The sequence below is a fragment of the Lemur catta genome, chromosome 1, assembly GCF_020740605.2.
Source record: "Lemur catta isolate mLemCat1 chromosome 1, mLemCat1.pri, whole genome shotgun sequence".
NCBI lineage: Eukaryota > Metazoa > Chordata > Mammalia > Primates > Lemuridae > Lemur > Lemur catta.
This window is the reverse complement of record NC_059128.1, coordinates 11,593,487-11,613,403: the sequence shown is the minus strand read 5'-3', so window position 1 is coordinate 11,613,403 and position 19,917 is coordinate 11,593,487. Positions and strand designations below refer to the sequence as shown.

Here is a 19,917-nt window from a genome sequence, read left to right as displayed (position 1 = left end):
ATTGTTGAAGCTGGGCGGTGTATACACAAGGGTTCAATATACTAGTCTTGCTTTTGCATATATTTGAAATTTTTTATAATAAAAAGTTAAAAGATATGGAAGTGTGATAACATTTGAGCTGAAGACACCTCTTCCTTCCTTTTCCTGCCAAATTATCACTGTAGCTAATTCCATGTTCATCATCACTCAATGAGGAGAAAACCAACGCAGCACAATCAAATGTTTCACACCAGACAGAGCCCATGGACCTCAGTGGCTCCATGTGGTGGGATCTAGGTTGCCCAGCTGAAATTCTGAACCTGAGATTTTGAAACATCGATAGATAGAAAAAGAAAACAAAGCAAACAAACAAACAAAAATACTATCAGTTGCAAGCTGGTTTCTGTTTCTTAAGCAGTGTGATCAATACTCCTATAGGGAAAACAGTTCCTTTGTTCTGAGGAAACTATCCAAATGGATTTATTTATGCAAGTGTAAAGCAAAAACCCATTTTTTAAAAGAAGACTTAAAAATATTAATATGATATTTCTCTTTGAATTTCTAAGCATTATGCTTATGATTATCATTTTCTTATTAATTTTAGACATTCAACTTTCCATTATGGAAAAACAAAAGATTTAGCACCCTTGTATTTCCCCATGCCTCTACTACCCTTTCTTCTGGGCTTTCAATATAGTGATATCATAATTATTAGTAAAGTCAGTAATCAGTGTTTACTTTATATGACAACATACATCTTGTTTGTTGCTGTTGGGTCAAGTGGTATGTACTAAGATTACATTTCCTTCATTTTTCAAATTTTTGTTCTTCCTGAAGTTAACAGAGTCCATTTTTAAAATTTGCACAATTTGTTACTATGGAATCACTAATCTTTCTAAAAATTACCAACGAAATTGTAAAACATGCCCCTAATTCTGTTTTTATTAAAACAACAAGAATTCTATCAATTGGCTTAGGCTCAGTCCTCTCTGCCCAGGGCCCTGTATTTTCCTGCTCTAGTCTCCTCTGATTATACTCTGGGCTTTATTTTTCTTCCTGGCAGCTTGTTGGATCTTCTCTTTATCTCTGATGCTCTGAAATTATGTTTCACAATTTATGTTGTGCTTTGGTGTCAGTTTGTTTTTGTTTCATTCATTATATTAGGCACACAGTGAGCCCTTTCGAAAACCATATTTTTTAGTTCTGCAAATTATATAAAATATTTTTTTATTGATGATGCCTCCTCTCTAGGGAATCTGCTATTTCTTTTAGAGACTTTTAACCAAACCTCCTAATTTCAGTCCATATCTCACCTCCACCTGCCAAAATACTTGTTGCTTTCATTTCCTGTGTACTGCTGGGCATACTTCTCTTTAACACTTAGCATTCAGCTTCCTAGTACTGCTCATTCCTGCATCAACTTTTCATCTTTCAAAAAAATGTTAACATCTTTCTTCTGCTGTTGTCATATGTGAAAGCGACTGCTAATTGTTCCCCAAAGTCTGTTCTCTGCTTCGTATATAGTAACTGAATCCCCACTTTTTGCTTGGATGCATGATGTAGCAGAAGATGCCTGTGCCCCTCTTGTACCTCCTCATCCCTTTACTCTTTTTGTGCACACCAGCCGGCACCTGTGTCTCTTTGTCAGACAACTGCCTTCAGTCTGCCAGAGCCCACAATGCCTGTGTGCTCAGTGGGAGTTTAAAATGATGCAGCTCACCTGCCGTGTGAATATACTACCTCCAGACTTGTCTGCAGGATTGAGGCTTTGCTTAATATTATACCCTTGCTTGGTTTCCCTCTTTTCCCTGTCCCCCTTCCTTCCCCACTGTACCCTTTCCATTATTTCCTGGGAACACTTTGAAAAATAATTTTCACAGAAGCTGACATGGTGGCACCCCTCTGTAGTCTTAGCTACTGGGAAACTGAGGTGGGAGGATCACTTGAGCTCAGGTGTTTGAGGCAGCCTGGGTGACAGAGCAAGACTCTGTCTCTTAAAAAAAAACTGTGTGTGTGTGTGTGTGTGTGTATGTATGTATGTATATGTATATATATTTATTTAATTATTTAATTTAAAACACAGGGTCAAGCAGCTTTGGGAAGGCTGGACTCAAGAACAGCGAGCCTGAAGGCCAAGTGAACCACTAACATGTCATTGCACATGCTTATTACATGATGTGATGATGTCCTGGACTAAAAGTGGCTGAGAAAGACAAAAAGGATATAAATGAGAGATAACCTGATATTAATCACAATTGATGACGTGGATTGACAACCACAAACCACAATGCCAAGATTTCAAAACTGAGATATAGTTGGCTGATAGTGATTTAAAAAATTGCATAGCTTTAACAGGAAGGAAAACAAAAATGCACAAGTTGGGGATGGGAGCCTTTACCTAAAATTCTGACCTGAGATAGTCAAAATCTTCAGAGTCAAAAATTCAGCCAGGTTTTTTTTTTTTTTTTACAGTAGTTTTTTTTTTAATAGTTTGGAGGCGAGGGTCTCACTTGTTGCCCAGACTTGAGTGCAGTGCTATTCTCAGGAGCAATCGTGGACTGCAGCCTTGAACTCCCCGGCCTCAACTGATCCTCCTGCCTCAGCTTCCCATGCAGCTGAGACTACAGGCACCTGTGTAAGGTGGACACTAGCACAGATTGCTCTTTGGTAGAAAAAGTAGATAATGGGCCTTTTACAAGATTTTTTTTAAAAGGCTTGGGAATATTCTAGAAAATGGAGCTAGATTGCTTGGGGTAATAAAATATAAATACAACCCAAACTTATCTTCATTTATAAAACTGTACATGACAAGATTTTGCCTACACCCTGATTTCCTCTTTTGTTCACTAACCTGCTAGCCTCAGCCTTCTGTGTTCCTCAGACTAGGAGCCACTCCCCCGCCCCAGAGCTGTGCTTGCGATTGCTTTCTTGGGCAGGTGTGGAGGCACCACACCTTTGTATGGCTGCGCATCATTTTTCAGGTGTCTGTACACAGCGGCCTTCCTAAACACCCAGTCTGAAGCAGCCCTCCCTTCCAGTTCCTGTCACAGCACCATTTTATTGTCTTCTCATCTCACAGAACAAACACAGCTCTTAACATGTTATGAAGTCAAAGTCATTAAATGTTTCCTCTGACAGCCAGCCATCCCAAGACAGCAAAGTATTCATATTCTGAATGTGAATATTCATGAATATTCTTATTCATGGCTCTGTCTCCTACAACCTAGTGCTCAAATTGTTTGTTGAATGAGTGAATGAATAACATAGGAGTTGTTTCTCTCTAGTAGTCCGTGAGACAAAGGGTGGCTGACGTCCCTGGCACAGGAAGAACTGAACACTGGGAGAACTACCTTGGCACAGGGCAAAGAAAACGATAAGCCCAGTGTGCAGGAGAAAAGAGTCCGTATATCAGGGAATGGCCAATGATAGTTGGGCAGGGATAGCAAAAGGGCAAAAGAAAGGGGACAAGGAGTGATAGGGTACCAAGAGGTAGGGGAAGAGCCTGGTTTGTTTCCCAGGAGGCCTGCTGGGTGTGTAAAGGGGAAAGGTCAAGAGCAGAGGCTAAAGAGCACAGCTGGAGCCAAATGACCTATAAAGTGAAATTTGAGCATTTGGTGACAGAGACAAAATGGTTTAAAAGTCCTAAAACATGCAAATTGGCAGCATAAGGACAATACAAGAATTCCCAAACTTTAGAGTTTTTAGCTAACATATAAAATGGGCCTTCAAATCAATTTTGTATTTAATAGGGCAGGCAGACGAGTGTTGAGATCAGAGCCATTGGTGGCATCCAAATTCAATAAATTGATCCTTTTAAGTGCTAAGCTAGGAAGTTAGGCTAAAAAGATGCATGTAATAATTTTAAAAATTGTTTCAAAATTTGTGCTCAATCCTAATCAAAACTAAAATGGATATAATACAACCCTCATTATCAAATTTGAGGACAATATATTCTTCTATCAGTCTAGGTAGATTCCAATTATTACATTTGGATTCTACTGTCCAGTGTTGAATAAAATGAGGAAAAACAGCACTCTTACAAATTGTTGCTAATGTGCTTTGTTTGGTCCTCAGGGATAAAAAACAATTAAACGAACATTTTTAAATATTCAGATTTCAAATAAGAATCTGGAATTCTTAGTTTCTCTTGGAAAAGACTGGAGGATCTAGTAATAATAGACCCATTGGCAGCAGTTCACTGGAATGGAATGAACATCAATGGGCTCCCCTGGCCTCTTTTATTCATCACTGCAGCTGGTTGAGAACAATCCATAAAACAGTGCTTCTCAAACTTCACTCTGCTTCCAGTCCCCTGGGGATCTTACTAAAAATACCAGCTCTGATTTGGTATGGTCGGAGTGTGGCCTAAAACTCTGCATTTCTGAAAAGTTCTTGGGTGATACAGATGCTGGTCCTCCAACCATATCTTGAATGGCAAGGCTATTAATTAGTAACACAAAAAGGAAATAGAAAAGCAAACATTATCTTTATTTAATAATCTTTGATATTTAAAATACAACTCATTGAACATCCACATTAACAATAGAATACTCAGTGTTCAACATTGCTTTGGAAGCCCGGCTTTTCTAAGGACCAGAAAGGAAGGCCTGTGTGTGTAGTAACAGCAAATGAATTAGGAGAGAGAAGCACACACAGAAGGGCTGCAGAGTTGGGTCCTGAGCAAACGGCACTGCCACAGTGCATTTGTATCATGGCCAAAAGACAATGCTTTTTATTTCACATGGTTTCTGTACTTGAATTTCAAATATTTTATTTATACAGAAGAGTAATTGTTTAAAAGTTATTCCTAGTAATAGTCCAGTGTTATAGAAATTAGATAATCACATTTCAAATGTACATTTTCTTCTTTCAAAGAAAAAAACATTACAAAGGTTCCAGGAAACATTCACCTTTGAACTATGCAAGAGACAAATGAGCCGCTTCCTACACGAATCAGGAATGTCCACATAATATTTCACTAATGTTTCCCACTTGCTTTGTCTATGAATCCACAGTCTTAACATTTTTTTAGGTACACTATTATTAAACATGCCAATTACCATAAATTTAGAAGTTATGTTATTAGCATTAATTCTTAAAATGCCAGACCATTTTGGAAAAAGTAAAAATAACAAAGGTTTTCTTCAAATAAAAAAGAAATCAAAATTTGAGAATTAACCAACAATGTCAAAATCCTGTCATTCATGAAAGTAGAATAGAACACAAAAATATTTTTATTATGTTTAAGACTTTAAAAAACAATACAAAGCCAGCTCATTTCTTTAGCAAAAGACGCTGGTTATAAAGGAATCAGGAATGAAAGTTTTATTTTGAATATGAAAAAATAAAAAATTATTTACATTGCTGAAATGGTTAGCTGATCTAATCTGGTTTTTCTTAATTAAGGTTATAGTATATATATCATATGTCCATACTTGTTGGGGCCCAGATACAACAAACAATTCACTTTGAAAATAGTGGCCTGTGAGCAAGAGCGAGACCCCATCTCTACTAAAAAATAGAAAGAAATCATCTGGCCAACTAAAATATATATAGAAAAAATTAGCCGGGCATGGTGGCGCATGCCTGTAGTCCCAGCTACTCGGGAGGCTGAGGCAGGAGGATTGCTTAAGCCCAGGAGTTTGAGGTTGCTGTGAGCTAGGCTGACGCCACGGCACTCACTTTAGCCCAGGCAACACAGTGAGACTCTGTCTCAAAAAAAAAAAAAGAAGAAAATAGTGGCCTGAAGCCTCTTCAATTCCAGATAGTGAGAGTTTTTTTTTTTTTGGTAGCTGGCAGATAAAGTTTTTAATAGGAGGTCAATATTAATTATTGAATCCTAAGAATTTAAAATATCAATATTTGTTTTTCAACTTAAGATTTGTAAATCATATTTTGATTATGCACTGAATCAATCTTTTTCAGATTTGTACAGGTCCAATGGAGCAGTTTAAAAAATTTAGTAACTCTTGGCACTAGCATGATTTTAAGAATAGTATCAAACATGTAGACATTCAAGATGTAATTTAGACTCAGACTAGAATAAAATTTATTTTATTCAACTTGATATTAAATGAAACAATATAGATTACTGGTAGTTTTGCCTCTAATGATACTCAACTAGTTTTAGATTTTTTTTCCTTATTAACTTTGGCATTATGAATAAAGCATTAATTTTAAAAAATCAAGTTTTAAAGAAAAAAAAGCACCTCCTTAAATAAAATATTCTGTGAATTATAAATTATTTGGCCAAGATCTTAAAAGTTTAAATATAGAGTTTACCTGCAGCAACCTTTTCAAACAATTTATATTACTGAAATAGTTGTATGTTAATCACTGTAAAAATGTATATTGATGGTTTTAGATTAGAGATTAAGTACTTTGAATTTTTAAAACATAAATAACTACTTATTAAATCCATGACATCTGAAAATATGAAAGTGGTATTTCCAAAGTTTGTTTAAACTTTATAACACTAGTATTACCACTGTGCATATTTTATCCCCATAATACAAATTATACATTAGAAAAATGATACCAATAGTTTAAATATTAAACATTAAGGTGTTTCCAATTGGTAAAACAGAATGGAAATCTTTATAAAGTACTTAGCAGGACAATTCTTGTGAATTTCATTGTTCCTGACTTTCTTGCAGGTGGTCTACAATAAATGGCAGTTCCTGATGAGTGAGCTATATATCTTTGTATAACTTTTAAATTTCTTGATACTATGATTATAAGCATTGACATCTTTACATACTGGCCAATCAATTAAGAAATGGAATCTAAACATTCAATTAAATTTGAGCCAATCCAAACAAGATGGCAGTTCACTAGTGATTCTGGATCTGTCTGCCAAATGTAACAATTTCAAAACAAACTAAACACATTCAAACATATCCAGTGTGTGCTCAGCTCTGCTTTAAAAAGCCCCTAACGACTAAAAGTCAACACACTATATTTTCTTAAGTGTTTTAACTAGGGTATATAATATATGAACTTTATAAATTCTAAAGTTAAAACTTTTAAATTCATATCGGTTTTCTCATTTTTATATTAGGTAGCTCATCAATTCAAGTGTATGAAAAGTTTAATGTAACTTTTCAATGGGAAAATATGACTAACATACTGGGGATAATTACATAAATGTTCAGTCTTAAAATATTTAGCTTGTAAATCTTGAGGGAGTAGTACTACTAAACTCTTACAACCTTTGCAGTTCTAATTATACTAAAACATTTTCAACTGTTAAAAGAAAACTTTAGATTTTAAAATAAAACTGTCAATTTTGGGTAAGGGAAACTTCAACAAACTTTAATTGGCACAAAATAATGACTAAAAAAATCTTTTCTATCCAAGAAAAAGCTATTTAATAATCATAAATAAAAGATATTTTTCCATCTCTTTTCAGTTAGTTAGCAATAAATCCTAGATTAAAAAACTTTCCCTGATAAAATGTGTGCAGCCACACACCAGTAGGGCAACATACCATACTTTAATTATCTACCTTGTCAGCTGAAATTTCGTCTTGAATTTTAGCTTATGAACAATTCAACATTCAAAAGGGCTTCAAAACGGGATGGAGAACAAATAACAGCATCTAAAACACCCATTTCACAGAGACATGGTTTTCATTAAAATCATACTACTATACTGACCCAACAACAAACTCTCTGTACATCTCAATTAAAGAATATTTATCAAAACTACAGACTTTGTTATTTACAGACCCATTAAGACTGTGACTCTATAGTTCTTAAGCTACCTAAACATGATGCAAGTTAAATATATTTTTGCTAGCAAATTATCTTCATGTTCCAGATCACCATCTCTGGCAAGCAATACATACTAACAGATGTGAAGTAGACAACTATATTCCATGACTCAATTGTAAATAGAAGAGAAAGTTCCAGTCACATGACCAAAAAAAAAAAACCTGCTATTAAAATTGAAGGCCAAATTTCATCTATCATACATTCATCGTGGGTATTCATGTTAATTTTTATAACAGAAGGAAGCTTGCTTGCATACTATGCTTCTCCTATTTTTCTCAATTGGAGAAGAAAGAAAATAATAAGGCGAAGGAAAAAGGTTACAACAAAGCTGTGAAGTTCTAACATATTGAAAAGACATTCATAAAGCATCTGGGAAAGCATGTACTCACACATTTTTAAAAATGCTCATTTATTCTCAGATACTTGCGCAGGGCTGCTTTCAGAGTTTAGGAATGCACCAGAGTCATAAAATAATGATCCCATCGTAGAGGGCTTAAAACAAAACCTCAGAAAAGATGACCATCTTTCACAAGAGTTGTAGAAAAATAATGAAAACCAGGTAGCAGAAAAATTGTGATCAGAGGAATAACATGAGAAAACACTCAAGTGCATGATACATAGTTGGAGGGAGAACCGTTTGTTCTGGAACCATTACTATTAAATATTATCAACACAGACAAGAGACACTTTCCTGAAAGGTTAGTTTGGTTAATGAGAAATAAAGGCAACTATCAGATGACGAAAGTGAGCCAAATTACCTGTAACAGAAGACAGAAAAAGAAAACCAAACTATATGAAGAAAGTTCTGTGGCAAGAGCTAATTAGTTGGTCTGCAAAAACACCCCCCCAAATGCCCTAATTTTAGACATGTTAGTTATTGCACACTCAAACATAAAAAGGAACATTTAGAAAACTATTTTAAATTTCTTTAATTGCTGAATGCCTCTTTGGCTAGTATTGAAAGGATCATTATTTAATATTTAAAGGATCATTATTTAGTCCTACAACTGACACATTTTTTCCACTTTGTCATCATTTTGTTTGCAAACCACCTAAAAGCCTTAATTTCCTCATCTATTTGACACATTACCAAAATGGACCCTATGTTGTAACCACACAGGATAATGTTGCAAAGTATGAATAGCTAAATGATTTTTAAAAGGTATTATTTTTTTCCTTCTGTTTTCAAATTATTTCTAACAGTTTCTAAAGACATGGTCACAGCTGCCTGAAGCATGTCTTCTTCACTCATACCATCACCTGTTGGGAAAGAAAACACACATTTCTTAGAAATTTCTGGAAAATTCTCAAAGTCATCAAAAGGTAAGCTCTTAGAAAATGTATTTATATTTCAGCACAAGTTTCTTTCTTTTTTTTTTCTTTGAGACAGGGTCTCTCTCACTTTGTTGCCCAGGCTAGAGTGCAGTGGCATCATCAAAGTTCACTGCAACCTCAACTTCTGGGTTTAAGCAATCTTCCTGGCTCAGCCTCCTGCGTAGCTGGAACTACAGGCACATGCCATCATGCCCAGCTCATTTTTGTAGAGACAGGGTCTTGCTATGTTGGTCAGGCTGGTCTGGAACTCCTGGGCACAAGCAATCCTCCTGCCTCAGCCTCTGAAAGCGCTGGGATTACAGGCGTGAGCCACCATGCCTGGCCCTCTTTTTTGATTTTTTAATTCACATAAAGTAAAATTCACTTTTATAGTTCCATAGTTTTTGATAAATGCATACAGCTGTAAAACCAACACCACCATCAAGATACAGAACCAGATACAGAACCATTCTACTGACCCAGAAAATTCCATCATGCAGCCCCTTTGTGGTCAATCCCCAATCCCAGACGAGCAATGGTATGTTCTCTATCTGATAGTTTTGCCTTTTCCTGCATGTCAGATAAATGGAATCACACCAGTATGTATGCAGCCTTTTGCATATGGCTTCCTTCACTTAGCATAATGCATTTGAGATATGTTATAAAAAATTAATGCTTTTTAAAAAAACTATTTATTTTGAAATAATTGTCAATTCAAGGGAGATTGCAAAAATAGTTGAGAGATCCCATGTACTCACTCTTTAGGCCAATTTCACCCAATAGTTACATCTTATGTAACTAACAGTCAAACCAAAACCCAGATACCAACACTGGCACAATGTTGTGTGTAGTTTATGTGGCATTTTATCATAAATGTGGATTCATGTAACCACGATCAGCACAATCAAGACACAGACCTGTTATACCACAAAGACCTCCCTCCTGCTCTCACTTTATAGTCACACTCACCTCTCTTCCACCCGCCTTCCCTAACTGTTGGCAACCACTCATTTTTTCTTTATAGATTTGTCATTTTTAGAATGTTATACAAATGGAATCATATAGTATGAGAGCTTTTGAGACTTTTTTGCACTCAGCATAATGCCCCTGAGATCCACCCAAATTGTTCCACTTACCAACAGTTGGTTTCTTTTCAGTGCTGAGTAGTATCCCATGACAGATGTACTACTGTTTGTTTAACCATCTACCTACTATAGGACATTTTGGCTCTTTACAGTTTTTGATTATGATAAACAAAGCTGCTATGAACATTTGTGTACAGGTTTTTGTATGGATATAAATTTTTATTTCTCTGGGACAAATGCCCAGGAGTATAAATGTTGTGTCATATGGTCAGGGTATGTTCAGTTTTTTAGGAAACAAATTATTTTCCAAAGTGGCTGTACCAGTTCAAATGAAATACAGAAAGCTTATGTCCCTTTATGTCCCCTGACCCTCCTTCATTTATAACATAATTGCCTTAAATATATCCTATACATACACTGAAAACAAAATCAGTGTTAATTATAATTCATGCTTCAACCATCAAACATAATTTAGAAAATTCAAAACCAAGGGAAAGTCTATTGTGTTTACCTGTAACTACTCTTCCTTTCTGATGTTCCAAAATTACTTTTTATTATGTCTTTTCTTTACAGAGAACTTCCTTTAGCCATTATTTTAGACTAGGTCTGCTGAAGACAAATTCTGTTAATTTTCCCTTCACTCTTGAAGGATATTTCACTGGATATATAATCCTAGGTTTAAGGGTTTTTTTCTTCAGTACTAGAAAAATGTTGTACCACTTGCTTCTGGCATCCATAATTTCTGTTGCAAAATCTACTTTCATTCAAATTGCTGGAGGTAAGGCTATTTCTCACTGATTTCAAGATTTTTATATTTTGTCTTCAGTTTTCCAAAATCTGACTATGATGTGTCTTGGTATGAATCTCTTTGGGTTTATCTTATTTGAGGTTCATTCATCTTCTTGAATCTGTAGGTTTCCATTTTTTGCCAAATTTGAGAAATTTTCAGCCGTCACTTCTTCAAATGTTTTTTCAGCCCCACCCTCTCTCAACTCCTGAGACTTCCATGACACAAATTTAGATCTTTTGTTATGGTGCCACAGGTCTCTGAAGGCTCTGTTCATTTCTTCCAGTCTATTTTTTCTCTGTTGCTCCATTCTGGTAATTTCTATTGTTCTGCTTTCAAGCTCAGTGATTGTTTTTTTTTTTTTGAGACAGAGTCTCACTGTGTTGCCTGGGCTAGAGTGAGTGCCGTGGCGTCAGCCTAGCTCACAGCAACCTCAAACTCCTGGGCTTAAGCGATCCTACTGCCTCAGCCTCCCCAGTAGCTGGGACTACAGGCATGCACCACCATGCCCGGCTAATTTTTTCTCTATATATATTTTAGTTGGCCAGATAATTTCTTTCTATTTTTAGTAGAGACAGGGTCTCGCTCTTGCTGAGAGGCTGGTCTCGAACTCCTGACCTTGAGCAATCCACCCTCCTCGGCCTCCCAGAGTGCTAGGATTACAGGCATGAGCCACCGCGCCCGGCCCAAGCTCAGTGATTGTTTTCTCTGTCCTCTCCATTCTGCTCTTGAGTCCATCTGCTGAGTTCTGAAAACTTCAGTTACTATTATTTTTCAGTTAGAAAATTTCCATTTGTTTTTTCTTTGTATCTTCCATTTCTTTGCTAAGACTTTCTATTTTTTCATTTGCTTCAAGTATGTTCATTGTAATTGCTTGCTGAAGCAATTTTATGATAGCTGCTTTAAAAATCTTTATGAAAGTTGGGCGCAGTGGCCCACACCTGTAGTCCCAGCTACTCAGAAGGCCGAGGTGGAAGGACCACTTCAGCCCAGGAGTTAGAGACCAGACTGGGTGAAACAACGAGATCCCATCTCAAAAAAAAAAAAAAAAAATAGATAAATAGAAAAAAAATCTTGATCAGGTAATTCAGTGCCATCGAAGTGTTGATTGTCTTTTCTCATTCGTCTCGTTCAAGTTGAGATTTTCCTGGTTCTTGGTATTACAAGTGATTTTCAACTGAATCCTGGACATTTGGGGTATTATGTTATGAGACTATAATTCTTATTTAAATCTTCTGTTCTAGCAAGATTTCCCCACCTCTGACACAGCATTGGTGGGAACAAGGGAGTGTCACCTTGCTAATGCCAGATGGGAACAGAAGTCTAGTTTCCTTCAGGGCCTCTGATGACAAGCGGCGGTGGTGCACTGCTGCTGCACGTGCAGTTACGGCTTCCCACTGTCCTCCACTGCCATCTCCCTGACTGGGAGGGAGAGGAGTGTCTTGTTACTGCTCCCCACGTGGCCTCCACTAACACTGTGGGGGTGGCCTTGTTACTGCTGGGTGTCAATAACAGTCTTGATTCCCAACTAGGCCTCTTCTCTGACACCACCCATGTGGGAAGCCAGAAGGATACCTACGTATTCCCCGTGGAAGTTCGGGCTCCTGTGACTACTAACACCATGGGAGAGGGAGTCTCATTACCTTACACAGGGAATGAAAATCTCAGCTCCCTATCTGGCTGTCTCTGACCACCCCAACTGGGGAAGAGGAGAAGAGTACCTCATTTCTGCCAGATTGGGGTACAAGTCTTGGCTCCCACTTGGCCTTTGTTGACAGGGGTAATTTATTCTGCGGTGTTTAATTGGACTAGTGTGTTTATTATCTAAAAGTTTTTGTCTTGCTAGGCAGTTGCTTTTGGCTAGAGACAGCAGGTTTTTCTTGGGAATTTTCTCTTGGGTCTGTGCCCGTGACTTCTCTAGCAACAAGTCCAGATATATGAGGCAAAAAAGAAAATCCAGGCCACTCACCACCATGTTGTTCCTCTAGTCATGAGGTCTCTAGCCAATCTGTCTTCTTTCCGTCTTTGAGATTCTTATGTTTGTTTTATACAAATGTCCAGGGTTTTTAACTATACTTAACAGGAAGAGTAGGAAAAAGTAGCAGTTCATTCCTTTTAGTATTCAATTGTTTGGATGTACCATAGCTTGTACATCCATTATATCCATTCACCAAATGAAGGTCAACATTTAGGTAGTTTCTAATTTTTGACAATTATGAATAAAGCTCCTATAAGCTTTCAAATGCAAGTTTTTGTGTGAACCTCAGTTTTCTGTTTTCTTGGCTATGTACAAAGGAATAGGACTGCTGGACCACACAGTTAAGTGTAAATTTATTTAAAAAATGTCAAACTGTTTCCCAAAGTTGCTGTATCCTTTTACATTCTCACTAACAGTGTATCAGAGTCCCATTTGCTCTTATCCTTGCCAGCACTTGGTATTGTTGGTTTTATTTTTTTATTAAGGCATACTTATAGCTATGTAGTGGCATCTCATTGTGGTTTTAATGTGCACTTCCCTAATGACTAGTGATGTTGAGCATCTTTTCATGTGCTTATTGTCATCATCCCTGTATCTCACCTGGTGAAATATCTTTTCAAATCCTTCACTCATTTATTGAGTTGTTTTCCTATTGTTCAGTTATGAGAGTTCGCTACATATTCTGCTTGTAAGTCCTGTTAGATACAGTTTTCTTTTCACTCAACTTCAACTACCAATAATTGGCCAAAGTTTAAGACCTATTAAACAAACCAAAGCCTGGTAAGCAACTCTATTACACTCGAGTATTTTTCATTTTTCAGGTGGTAAAATATATTTTTCACCTACTAACATTCATGATATTTGAGGAATTTTTGGAGAAGGTACTAATTACTGTGAAGTTGAAAGTATTATGTTAAAAAAAAAAATTCATTGAATCTCTAGTCTGCCTGCTCCTTAACCCAACGAAATCTAGTAGATTACAAATTCACTTAAGAGTTTTAATACAATTAAAGAGGGGAGAAAAAAATACTACAAAGCAAAAATAATATTAAGTCTGTATGTCAAATAGAGCATGCAGGTAACAAGCATGATGAATGGTCAGAGGACTGTACCTGGATCACTCCTGAGTGCTCCTGAACTTGTGGTTGGCCCTTCACATGGATGTGAAATCTGTCCTGGTGGATCTACCTGCTGCTGCCGCTGCTGCTGCTGCTGCTGCTGCTGCCTGAAACATTCAAAATTAAATGTATGTTAAAAAAACAAAACTTAAGAATAATTATATCATGAGAAAAACTATTCATATGGAAAATAAATTATTCCACAAATCAAAATAGTCACTGGCATGAACATGACAAAAGAGTGCAAGAGCAATTAGTCTGATATATATTATTAATACTTAAAGGTATAGAAGTGCTGATCCTAGGAAACCTAGATATAAAATTTGAATTTATCAGACAAATTAAGAGGTAGGTATTTCCACCACAAAATAGCCTATTATACGAAAACATTTACTGGTAACTATTCTTATGCAATGAGTGTTGGTTTATAGATCCTTAATATTGTTAGAAGCCACGGAAAATAAGCACTTTGGGAAGACAGAGCATCTCAAATTACCATGTCAATTAACATGATCTCTCCATGGCTGGCTCCTTGTCATTCAGGTCTGAGCTTAAATATCACCCAGAGATGCCTTTCCTGACTACCCACCTGACACAGCCACCTGGCATTCTCACTATCTCATCACTTCAATTTATTCTCAGCATAAACTTGTCATCATCTGCTATTCTTCTGTTTGTCTCCCTCTTCAGAATGTAAGCTAAAAAAGCACAAACCTTATCTTGTTTATCTGTTTTTGCAGTGCCTAAAACTAACCCTGTCACATAGTAGGCATTCACCAAATACTTGACAAATGAAAGAAATGAAAACTACTATTTAGCACAAATTATTAAGTTTTCATTAATGTGTATTGCATTAAGCTCCCCTGTATTTCTTTTTCAAAAGGAAAAACAATTTCATAAATAGCCACATTTTGAGACATTTAAACATGATGGTTAATGATGCAAATATGTAGGAACACGTCCTTATACTTGGAAAATACCCACTGAAGTAGTGAGATATAATGGGAAATCATGTCTGCAAGTTATTCCCAAATGGTTCACCATTCCCACTGTGCCTTTGGTATTATAGCTAAAAACTACATGTCTTAGATTCCTTTACAAGTAGGATTTGGTTACAAATTAAGCACTCACATGAGATTTAAAAGGTTCAGAAATGTCAGCAATAGGGAAATCTGGGTGAAGAGTATAAGGAGCTCTGTGTACTATTTCTGCTTTTCTGTAAATTTGAAATTACAGATTGAACATCACATGTCCTAAAAGCTGAATCCAAAATGCTCTAAAATCTGAAACTTTTTGAGCAGTGACATGATGTTCAAAGGAAATGCTCACTTCAGATTTTGGATTGTCAGATTTGGGATGCACAAGTATAATGCAAATATTCCAAAATACTATTAAAAAAATCCAAAATCTGGAACACTTCTGGTCCCAAGCATTTCGAATGAGGGATGCTCAACCTGTATTTCATATATATAAACAGAAACACAGAAAGCTGAAAAGCAAAATTATAAACAGTTGACAATCTGAGTGAGAAGCCATAGCTTTAAAAAAGTATATAAGGATTTTTAAAGGAACCAGAATTTTTAAACTACCAGCAACTTTATTAATAGAATGGTACATTTTCTGTACATGTGAGCAGCAAAAAAAAAAAAAATTCAATCAGTGAAAACTGCAATTTCTCCCTATTGAGCTTTGAGCCAGAAAATTGACATCTATAATGGGTGTGACTCTCTAGTGTGCATGGCTAATGCTTCCACTAGCATATCCTGTGTCTGGTAACTGGCACAAGAAAGACAGACTGTGAGTTGTGTGGAATTGCTGGCACATCAGGTATCAACCATGCCCTCTTCCCCTCCACTCAAGAAAGTATGTCAGAATACAAGGGAGTGATCAGTGAGACAGAAACTTGAGAGGGGTAACATTTATTCTACTTTTAATTTATGAAAAATGAGAAGTAAATCAATTGCCAACCTTGAAACAATTTTGACACCTTCCAGCTATGATGACACTGAGATGGAACGTGTTCAAATAACACTCAGCATCCATTCCCACTGTGCCTTCTAATGTGCCTTCAGTATTATAGAGGGTGGGAAGCTAAAAAGTACATGTCTTACATTCCTTTACAAGTAGGATTCTGGTTACAAATTAAGTACTTGCATGAGATTTAAAATGCAGAAATGAGACATAGCCACTTTCCTGAGACTTTGGTTGTTCTGTTGGCAAGCAAAGTCATGAAGTTACCAGTCCCAGAATTCTGCTTCATTGCCATTGTTGTGGGGGACTTTATGTTCCCATGTCTAGGCAATTGTGGAGGCAGCTTCCTAATCCTAGGATCACAGCTAGGGCACTGTGTTCTTAAACTCAGTATCCTCATTCCCCATTGTTCCAACTGGGGTAGCGGCTGCAGCTCTTCCTGCAAGTTGGTTTGTGGTATTCTGGAGGCCTGGCCTAGGGCTATACCTCCAGCTTTTACTATGAGTGTATAAGTTCCTAAATTCTGTATTAAATACTTTTCTCCTTAAAATACCTCTAGCAGTTTCTATTTCTTAAACTGAACCCTGTCTGATAAACTACATCATACCACTGAAGCGGTGGCTCAAGTATTAGGTAATCAAAACATCAAAGCAATCCATGGCCATGAAAATATCTGTGTCCCTCCCTGTTGGGAAACACTATGTTTTTCTTAACAGAAAGAATCCGCATCATTTCAAAGTTATACCCAGAGAAGACAATAATAATGCTAACACATATCTGTGGAATACTTTACAGTTTACAAAATAGTTTTACATACATTGTCTAATTTGATGCTCATAACATGTGAATTAAGACAGGTTTTACATTGACATAGTTGATGTAGTAGAGTTTTGCTTGAGATTTTATGAAGGTAAAATGGATTTCAAGCTTACTACTGGGAAAATGGCATGGCTATGAAAATATTACTTAACAACTCTTATAAACTATGAATTTCTAATAGGTAGATTTTTAACAGTATTTTTTGCACCAGAGAGAAACCCTATAGTGTTCTTTATGCATGAGTACTATGGTTACTACATTAAGTATGAAGCTTCAAACAACAAAAATGGGGAATAAAAAAACCCATAAAATTGTATGAATAACAAGTTAGCACCAGAGGCAGTTTGGGGACAGCAAGAGGAAAGATAGAGTTAGCTTGATAACCTTAGAGCCAAGTCCCAAAGACAGAAGCTAGAAACACAAGGACTCATCCAGGCTAAGTAACCAGGAATTTGAGTGAAAGGCAAATATTAGCTTCTCAGCTCTTCTACTAATGAGTTCTATAATGTTTTGAACGCTAGCCATTGTTAAAAATAAACACCTAGAAGTTAGCTCTTAACTGTACATGTGACTATGTAAAATATTTTCCAGCTCTTTCTCCAAGTTCACAGCAATATTTTCAAGGTCAAGCCAGAAGGCTGAAGCTGATAACCATCACTGCACACCGTCCTCCCCAGTCAATTACCCTTCAATTAGGAATGAGGTATATTGATACCAGAATGTTTTTAAAAGGGTGCTGGTTGACTGAAACCTCTGTTTATTAAAAAGCACTAGTTATTGCTGGTATTGTGCTTGTTATAACTTAGTCATTATGGAATGTTACTAAATTATCTTTACTACTATAAAAAGTTCAATTTATTAGAAGTTTTATATTTCTAACCCAAAAAATACAAAAAATTTTTTTGTAAAGATGTTTTCCTTTTCTTAAATGTGCTTGTGAATTTTGTAGTTTCTCTAAGTAGAATGTCTGTTTGGACCATTTTATTCTGCCCCCTCCCCACAAAAAGAGTCTGAAATAAGCATGGTAGAACTATTACTTGGTACCTATTCTGGAAAGCAATTAAAAAATCTGTACCAAGGCCTTAAAAATGTTCATATCCTTTAACCCAATAATCTGACATCCTCAGAAAAATTAGAAAAACGATGAGAGATTCAAGAGATAAGACTCTGTACAAGAGTTGTTTGTTGCAATATTAATTATAATAGCAAAAATAAAAAGGTTCATATATAAATTAGGCAATCCATTTCTTTTATGGAATATGCAGCCTGTTACAAACGCTATTTACTATCAGGGGAAGATTGGTATAACACTTACAACATAAGTGTGCCTGTGTGCCAGGGAGAGAATGTGCCAAAATACTAACATCAGTTATTGAAGAATGGTGGGAGTATGCTTTGTGATATTCTTAAAATAAATTTCCTAGAATATTAGTTTTACCTAATTTAGTAGGTTTAAGTTATTTTTAACACTAGAGATCTGATGATCCAGAATTATCATTAATAATTATCATGTGATTATTATTGTGTGATGGTAGCATTTGGCTATGTTAAAAAAAAGTCCATATATTTTAGAGACACATATAAAATGGTTAGAAATTAAATGATATGATGATTGAGATCTGTTACAAAATAATTCAAGTTTGCAGGTGGAAGAATGGAAGATGGGAGGGAACATAAAAATGTGATTGGCAAGGTGCTGATACTTGTTAAATCTGGGTTATAGACAAATAGGAATTATGCTACTTTTTCTACTTTTGTATAAATTTGAAGTTCATCATAACTAAAACATAAAAGTTAACTGTAAAATTTAAAAGAAAGTGAAAAGCACTAATAAACACTACTTTGAAATTTTAAATATAATTAAATCCATTAATCTATCACTGAATAAACACTAGAAATATCTCACATTAAAAGGATGTCAGCTGATCAGAACTTTCCTTCATATACTTCTGAGTTGTGACTTAAAAAAAACAGAAAAAAAGGTAAATATTATCTTCATTATACCATCAAGTGTAAAATGCTCCGATATTTTAGATACTGCTAAAATACTGTCAATTATGATTGTAAGATGCTTCTCAATTTCAGAGATGTTGTAATGTGAAAATATGTGTACCTTAGAATTGACGAAATACAGCAAATAATGGGCCACATTCAGCTACCAGCCTTTTGTTTTCTGACCTGAGATCAGAGGATCTGATTATCTATTATAGATCTCATAATCTTTAAGATGGAGTTTTATTTTTCTTTAAAAAAGGAAAAAGAGAAGATGACTTGTGAATGATAGTTATCAGAAAAAAAGATATTTTCATAGGGTAAAATTTCTATTTAATGAGTACTTACAAAGCTAGGCATAAGGTAAGGTTTTAGGAACCGATTCAGACTTACTGTTTGCCTCCATGCCCTTGATACTGAAGGGCCTGCAGGACCCCCTAAAGTGGCAACAAAAAGGACAATGAACTACCACCTCTATTTTGGAGTGTGCTCTCCTACCTCAAAAGATTTTTTCTTATTGATTGATAAGAAGAATTTTGCAGAGTTAGGTAACCAAGAAGCACATTCAAAGGATCAATAGGTATTGTTCCTGCCTTACCTAATTCCATTTTCTTTTTAACAAATGAAATTTTACAAGGTTTCCTTCACCCTATTTCATGTAAATTTATCCGGTACTGGGGCAAAATTTTTCCCTAAAACTGTATTTTATTTCATATGTTATTGGCTGTAAATTTTTAAAAATACATTCAAATGCTCACAGGATTCAAGCAGTAACTAGTCATTTACAAACAGACAAAATAGCCAAAGCAAATATTAAATATGCAATTTTAATGTGTACCAACTACTTTACTTTTCAAAGTAGGCTTCTCTTCTCTTCCGCAGCTCTTCTGAAGTAAGAGTTGTACCTGATGTGTGTGGAATATCTTGAGATATATTTCTGGAACTACCTAAAAATGAAACAAAAAACAGTCATTTTATTTACCAATTTAAGCAACAATAAGTTTATACTCATTTGAGCAAGTTTTTCTAGTTTTCTTCTTTAAAATATTCTTGTTCCTATTCTATAAATATAAGAAAGGCTCTGAAAGTCTCAGGGGAA

General features: G+C 35.9%; 1 protein-coding gene across 1 annotated transcript in view; it reads right to left on the bottom strand.

The window, feature by feature from the left end:
• Positions 1-8,667: 8,667 nt before the first annotated feature.
• The window catches only part of ATXN3 (ataxin 3), a 30,812-nt gene continuing 19,562 nt past the window's right edge, over positions 8,668-19,917 (bottom strand). The window contains 4 exon segments of the mRNA XM_045561951.1: positions 8,668-9,014; positions 14,031-14,078; positions 14,080-14,143; positions 19,669-19,765. Of these exon segments, the coding sequence (XP_045417907.1) occupies positions 9,003-9,014; positions 14,031-14,078; positions 14,080-14,143; positions 19,669-19,765 (221 nt within the window). The 3' untranslated portion in view covers positions 8,668-9,002.